The 7,878-nt window shown below is 42.0% G+C and overlaps 1 protein-coding gene across 1 annotated transcript in view; it reads left to right on the forward strand.

The window, feature by feature from the left end:
* The window catches only part of LOC128850274 (zinc finger protein 462-like), a 79,051-nt gene extending 71,516 nt beyond the window's left edge, over positions 1–7,535 (forward strand). Inside the window, exons 10-11 of the mRNA XM_054053291.1 lie at positions 6,093–6,207; positions 7,334–7,535. Of these exons, the coding sequence (XP_053909266.1) occupies positions 6,093–6,207; positions 7,334–7,535 (317 nt within the window). The remainder of the gene's footprint in view (positions 1–6,092; positions 6,208–7,333) is intronic.
* Positions 7,536–7,878: the final 343 nt, after the last annotated feature.

Raw genomic sequence — 7,878 nt, forward strand, 5'->3', positions numbered from 1 at the left:
CAGTAAACTTCTGCTAGCTGGCTCCTTCATTATCAACTTCCAAGGTCTTCAAGGCGAACATCGCCAAGCTCTAACGAACATTCCCAGCCCCCCTTGTCGGCTTTCACACATAAAAGTGGTGGCAGCTTGTCAGTATGGGCAAAATGGAGGGTTCATCAAGACACTTCCTGGACGAAGTTTGTGTTTCTAATGCTTATGACAAGATTTCTGTTTAAGAAAACCAAATCACGCTCAAAACAAAATGTTATGGGAAATACTGATAACATCTTTTGCTGTGCAGATAACATCTATGAGGGCTTAGAAAAAGACATAAGTGGGGTATTTTAGTGGATTGTCAGATTATTCTGTTTTGGTAATCTGTGTTCAGCTTTGCTGCTCCACATAATACCAGTGAGGGATATAATTCAGTGGCCAAGCTTATTTTGGGGACTGTTGTCTGCCCACTGTCTGCCTAGTGCTTACAAAGCATTACATCCTGCATCTCTCCTCTTTTGCCATCACTTTGGTGGGCAACTCTGAAGCCAGGGTAGTTCCATTCCTTACCTCCAAATCACATTCCAACATTGCAAAACCAAATCAGACTTCCCCAGCTATACTTCACCACTGACACTGCAGGGCATGTGTGGGGAACATCCCAGGCTGGACTCGGAGGCAGGCAGGAGCTGGACTCGAACTGGATTCAGGAATGCACGGACTGGGATCGGGGCAGACAGATGGACGAGATCCTCACTGGATATGTGCTATCGAAGAAGAGAGCTTGACCCTTGTGATCCCTCAGTTTTATACTAAGTATGACGTGTCTAGCATGGAATACTTTGTTGGCCAGTTTGGGGTTACCAGTCTTGTCTGCTCCTCCCTACAGGTGTGACCCTTTTTCACCATAGAAATAGGCATTAGCAATGGCCTTTCTACATACCAATGCCCCATTACCTTGGTGATAAACATCAGGCTAATCACTTCTAGGGGCAACTACAGTCTGAAAAAGGTGTTGTTAACTTTAAGAAACTGAAGTTACTTAGAAGAGGCTTAGCTGAAAAGTTAGAGAATTGGTTCTGCTTTAGCTCAAGCCAGAAGTGGTATTTATAAATTTGGACCGTGTCTATGGTATTAACAATAGGTGTCAGATCCAGATGTAAATGGAGCCCAGGGCATTGACTTTCTGTTGCTCATATCAGAAGGGGACCTTGCTTTGCTCTTGCTCTTGTAAAGAACTGATGCTAATAAATATGAAATAAGCTTTTATTCTTCTAGATTGAAGGGATTTTTTTTTAAGTGTAAAGAGCCATTACAGTGGGAAACATCACAAAAATTTGAAACAAAATTAGAAAGACAAAAGCCCAGCTCAGTCTCAATTTGGCCACTGTTGTAAGAGACAACAACAAAAAAAATGCTTTTACAAATGCATCAACAACAAAAAGAGACCCAAGGAGAATCTCCATCCTTTACTGAATACAGAGTAGAACATTGCTGCTGAGGATGAGAAAAAGGTTAAGGTGCTTAATGCCTTCTTCCCCTCAGTCTTTAGTAGTCAGACCAGTTATCCCCAAGGGTATTCAACCCCCTGAGTTGGAAGGCAGGGATGGGAGCAGGATAAAACCCCCATAACAGTCACAAGTCTATAGGATTGGATGGGATTCGACCAAGAGTACTGAGGGAGCTGGCAGAGGAGCTTGCCAAGCTACTCTGCATGATTTATCATCAGTCCTGGTTAACAGGGGAGGTCCCAGATGACTGGAGGCTTGCCACTGTGATGTCCGTCTACAAGAAGGGCCAGAAGGTAGATCACCAGGCAAGTGAAGATCAACCAAGGGATCAGACCCAACCAGGATGAGTTCATGAAGGGCAGGTCCTGCTTGACCAACCTGATCACCTTCTATGAAAAGGTGACCAGCCTAATGGATGAGGGAATGGCTGTGGATGTTATCTACCTAAACTTCAGTAAAGCCTTTGACACTGTCTCCCACAGCGTTCTCCTAGAGAAGCTGGCAGCTCATGGCTTAGAGAGGTATACTCTTCACTGAGTAAAAATCTGTCTGGATGGCCACGCCCAGAGAGCTGTGGTGAACAGAGCTAAATCCAGTTGGTGGTTGGTCACAAATGATGTTCCCCAGACTCAGTGTTTGGGTCGGTTCTATTTAATATCTTCATCAATGATCTGGACGAGAGGATCAAGTACACTCTCAGTCAATTTGCAGACACCAAGTTGGGTGGGAGTGTTGCTCTGCTTGAGGGAAGGAAAGCTTTGCAGAGGGAACTGGACAGGCTGGATCGATAGGCCGAAGACAATTGTGTGCAATTCAACAAGACCAAGTGCCGGGTCCTAAAGTTCAGTCACAACAATCCCATGTAGCACTACAGGCTTTGTGAAGAGTGGCTGGAAAGCTGCCTGGCGGAAAAGGACCTGGGGATGCTGTTTGACAGTCGGCTGAACATGAACCAGCAGTGTGCCCAGGTGGCCAACAGTATCCTGGCTTGGATCAAAAATGATGTGGTCAGCAAGAGTAGGGAAGTAAATCATGCCCCTGTACTTGGTGTTGGTGAGGCCACACCTCAAATACTGTGTTCAGTTTGGGGCCCTTCAGTACAAGAAAGATATTGAGATCCTGGAGTGTGTCCAGAGGAGGACAACGAAGCTGGTGAAGGGGCTGGAACACAAGTCTTATGAGAAGTGGCTGAGGCAACTGGAATTGTTTAGCCTGGAGAAGAAGAGGCTGAAGTGAGACCTCGTTGCTCTCTACAGCTACCTGAAAGGAGGTTGTAGCGAGGTGGGCGTTGGTCTCTTCTCCCAAGTAACAAGCAATATGGTGAGAGGAAATGGCCTCAAGTTGTGCCAGCAGAGGTTTAAATTGGATATTAGGAGAAATTTCATCACCAAAAAGGTTGTCAAGCATTGGAACAGACTGTAGAGTCACCATCTCTGGAGGTGTTCTAAAAGCGTGTAGGTGTGGCACTTGGGGACGTGGTTTAGTAGTCATGGTGATGTTGGGCTAATGGTTGGACTTGGTGATCTTAGAGGTCTTTTCCAAACTTCATGATTCTTTAATTCTATGTTCTATAAAAATACCGTTACAAAATTTAACATATGGAGCAGAAAATCGAGTACATGGGTGGTTCTGAGTTTATAGGCTGATATCTAATGGAGTAAATTTGAGAGTGAAGAAACCAAGTGAGCGGGCATAAGAACTGCAATGAAGCAAAAATGCCTTTTCTTTCATTATGAAATTTGGGAGGAGTCAGAAAGACATTCTTTAGATTCTTAAGATAATTCATGCTAAGAAATTAATGCTCTGAGTATATGCTGTCTCATTTCCAGCAATAAGAATGAAGTGAGATGATCCATGCAATTATTTTTAAAGATTTATGTGGTGATCTTAATTTATTAGAAAATATTTCATCTTTTGTTAAAGCTGTCTCTTTTCACATGGGGATTTGCTTTCAGGAATGCTGTTCCCTCAGGATATAAAACTAGGTGCTTGACACTTCTGCAAATGAGGCCCTAAAAGTATTATATAACTTATTAGGAAACACCTGTATAGTTAAGATGCTATCCTTTCAGTGGTATTCTCTTGTTCATGAGACTTCATGTTGAGGGGATGACAATTTCTTATGACTGTCAGATGCCAAGTATACCAATTCTCTTTTTCCTAAGATTTGCACCACTGATTTCAAAATTACATATTGACTTCAATGTTCTCTTTTGGTTTTGCTTTCAAGCTATTTTCCACACTAAACTTTCAGTGTTGGCTTTGATGTAAACCCCCACATTTTCTTCACTTGTTCAAATACAATGAGCAATAAAACATCTCAGCAAATAGACAGAACAGACAAGATGAAGATAGGATTTTTCAGCTGTGATGTACATTGTGACTTTTCATAGAATGATTTGGATTGGAAGGGCTCATGAAGGTCATCTAGTCCAACCCCCCTGCAGTGAGCAGGGACATCTTCAACTAGATCAGGTTGCTCAGAGTCCCATCCAACCTGACACTGAATGTTTCCAGGGATGGGGCATTTACCATCTCTCTGGGCAACCTGTTCCAGTGCTTCACCACCCTCAGCGAAAAAAATATCTTCCTAATATCTAGCCTAAACTTCTTCTCTTTTAGTTTAAAACCATTACCCCTTGTCCTATTACTACAGGCCCTGCTAAATTTTTTTTTCCATCTTTCTTAGAAGCCCCCTTTAAGTACTGAAAGGCTACAAGGTGGCTCCGTAGCTTCTTGAAATCCTAGTAAATTCAGAGAACCTCAGTTCATTTTTAGGTATTAATACAAAATCTTAGCTGTTAATGTAGGTGTCTAAGTGGAAAGTACTGCATTAGTTTGAAAGTCCCATTCCTTCCTCATTTCCATATTGTAGTTAATTGACTTTAGTGGTGGTGTCCAAAATGTGGATCTGTTACACAGTGTGCAATAAGCCAATAACTATATCACTGAGAGAGATATTGTTTTATTCAGGTTTGCACAAATCCTGGGTGTCTAAAGGTTTCTCTCAAATCAAGCACACCTCAAGGGGCTCGTCGCCTTCATTTGTACACAAAGTTACACAAAGCCATACATTATTCATCATGCATGTAATCACATATTTGCTGTTGACACTCTTGAGGGCAAAGAGGCCATGCAGAGGGATCTGGACAAATTGGAAAGCTGAGCAATCATCATCCGCATGAAGTTTAACAAGGGCACATGCCGGATTTTGCACCTGAGACACAGCAACTCTCGATATACTACAGTCTCAATACAACTCTCGATATGCTACAGCAAGAAGCTGGAGAGCAGCCCTGTGGAAAGGGATCTGGGGGTTTTAGTCGACAGCAAGTTGAACATGAGCCAACAGTGTGCCCTGGCAGCCAAGTTGGCAACTGTGTCCTGGGGTGCATCTAGCACAGCATTGATAGCTGGGTGAGGGAGGGGATTGTCCTGCTCTGCTCCGCACTGGTGAGGGCCCACCGCGAATGCAGTTTTGGGTGCTGCAGTATAAAAAGGATCTAAAGCTACTGGAGAGTGTCCAGAGGAGGATATGGAATTGGTGAAGGGCTTAAAGGGGAGGCCATGTGAGGAGCAGCTGAAGTCACTTGGTCTGTTCAGCCTCGAGAAGAGGAGACTGAGGGGAGACCTCATCGCAGTTTACTGCTTCCTCACAAGAGAAGGAGGAGGACCAGGTGCTGATCTCTTCTTTCTGGTGACCAATGATAGGACCCGTGGGGATGGCAGGAAGATATGCCAGGGGAGGTTTAGGTTGGACATTAGGAAAAGGTTCTTCACCCAGAGGGTGGTGGAGCACTGGAACAGCTCCCCAGGGAAGCAGTAACAATATTCCAGATGCATTTGGACAATGCCCTCAGCCCCACAGTGTGAACATTGGGGTTGTCCTGTGAAGAGACAGGAGTTGGTGATCCTTGTGGGTCCCTTCCAACTCAGGACACTCTATGGTATTTACATGTAATTATAATAACTGCCACGTCATTCCTTGCACCTTCTGTGCATGTTCCAAAGGGGGGTCTTTAGGGGTACCTAGTGGTCTTCACTCCAAAAAGTGCCTGCTAAGTTCACCTACTGGTCAACTCCTCCCAATCTCCTCCCAGTTATTGGCAGTATCTCTAAACTGCTGGCGTGGAACTTCTTAATTTAATTAAGACCCCAGTTTCCCATTCAGAAGTCATGCTAATAAATTACATTATTATTTCCAAAAGCCTAGTCTCTCTTATCTAGAGAAAACAGAACCATACAGTGGAACAAACTTTAACTAAAAGGACATGTTCTCATACCACAAAAATTACAAAAGGTAATCATTAACCAGGGCCCATCTTCTGTAAGTCTCCTGCCTGTCTGATGTTCCTAAGATATTTTTAAGATATTAAAAAAATATCATGGGCTTTTACCAACAGTGGTGCTTATAGAATTTTCACATCTTGCATTTTTAGGATAGGGAAGACAATTTCAGAAATACCTACTTTTTAAAAGGAAAATCTTTTGCTTCTTCGGGATATTTTTTCTTCCCTGAAGGGCAGTAGGGAAGATCGGAGTATAATCATAAAGGTCCTTTCTTGCCCTGATGTCCATGAATGTGCAGATAATTTTGTTCTTTCCCAGAGTCCATGATGTATCCTGACAGTGGAACTCCAGAGAAGCGCTTTCCATGTAAGTTCTGTGGCCGATCATTTACAGAGGGCTCTGAATGGGAACGACATATTCTGAGGCATGGCATGTAAGTTGGTTTGGAGACTCCTTTGCATAGCAGCCAAATGTAGCAGTTGATCTTTGTGCATCTCCTCATCCATTCCTCCCTTTCCCCTAAAATGCCCTGTAACGAAAGCAAACACAGGGATATGACAGATTATTCTAATGAGGGAGGAATTCTGTCTAACACAAACATTGTTGGATGCAATTATCAAATGTATTTACTCAATCAGATGCATCCTGTTTGACCCAGGAACCCAGAAATCCAAGGTAACTATTGTTTTTAAACCAGTACCTGAATATCTCCATATGTCCAAACACCCTTCCAGTTTCAGGTTTACATCAGACCTCAAACCAACAGAAACTTTTATCTACAGATGGCCAAGGATTTACAGAATGTCGATCGGTCCAGAAAATCCCTCTATTTGGGAGTTAAAATCTATTGTTATCAAATCTAAATGTAGCACATAAATTTTCTTTACTATGATCCTAAAGTTTAAATTTCGTTTCAAGGTTTGTTGGTCCAAAATTAACATTACTTGAGTCTGTTGATATTTACTTTCCAGTAGAGTAGCATGGAAATGGCAGCAAATTATATGGAACCTGGGTTTCTTTGGGCTTTTTCCTCTTTATTATTTCTCTTTAGCATGCTTGCAACTAAACTTGGAGTTCCAGTGCAAAGAGTTATGTACAGAGAAGTGTTAACGGCTTCAAGTGAAGGAAAAAAAAATAAATCTCAATGAGTAATCCCCAAAAAGCACACAGTGAAGTTAATAGTAAAGATATTTTCCTTTCACACTCCTAAATATCAGTCCATGCTGTGCAATAATAGGCATCTCTGGACCATTCATTTTCCTTCTCTTGACAAAGATCTGTTCAATAGAACAGATGTCTTTGCTGGTTAGGGCTTCATCAAAGAGGAAATCTTAGTCAGAATTACTGGCAAGACATTTGAATGTAATATTGTAGCTAGGCTAGGGAGGGATAAGTTATAAGAGAAAATTTTATTTCTTGTCTGTTTAAATAAAAGTATTTGAAATGTTGCAAACTTTAATGTTTGTTAACTGTTTTGGAGATGTACTCTTCCTATTTCCTTGTATCCAAAGCATGTTTGGATTGTAAAGGTTTCCATTTTCTGCTGCTTGGGTTTTCAGGGCTCTGAATGAAAGTAAACAAGGGAGCAGAGAGGACAGCAAACTGAAGGAGACCACAGAAAAGACTGTTAATGCACTGACAGTAGAAGAAAAGGAAAGCACTGAGAAAATGGTGGACTCGTCCCATCACAGTGAAACTACAGTCAGTGTTGTAGCTGCTGACAAAATTCTCCAAGAGACCTCAGAGGCCAAAAACAAATAAAAAATTGATGTGATTTTAATCAACTTACTTGAACAGGAAGAGGTGGGCAGAAGGAAGAAACAAAGCTGCTTTTAGGAATGAATGATCTATTTTCAAAGCACTGGTACCTATGTGAGTGTATGTATATTAAGTTATTTAAATGATGGAATAAGTGGTTCCATTATATCACTGCATCTTTTCTTCTGGATCTTGACAATGGGAAGTTACATTCATATTGGACTAATGACACAGTTCCCTGTGTCTATACATTACACAATGTACTTTGCAGTTGAGACTTGTATTGCGTGCAAACAGAAGCATAATGAGCATGGTTGAGGGGTGATGTAACTTTTCAATACACAAA

Source organism: Cuculus canorus, chromosome W, assembly GCF_017976375.1.
Source record: "Cuculus canorus isolate bCucCan1 chromosome W, bCucCan1.pri, whole genome shotgun sequence".
NCBI classification, from domain to species: Eukaryota; Metazoa; Chordata; class Aves; order Cuculiformes; family Cuculidae; genus Cuculus; species Cuculus canorus.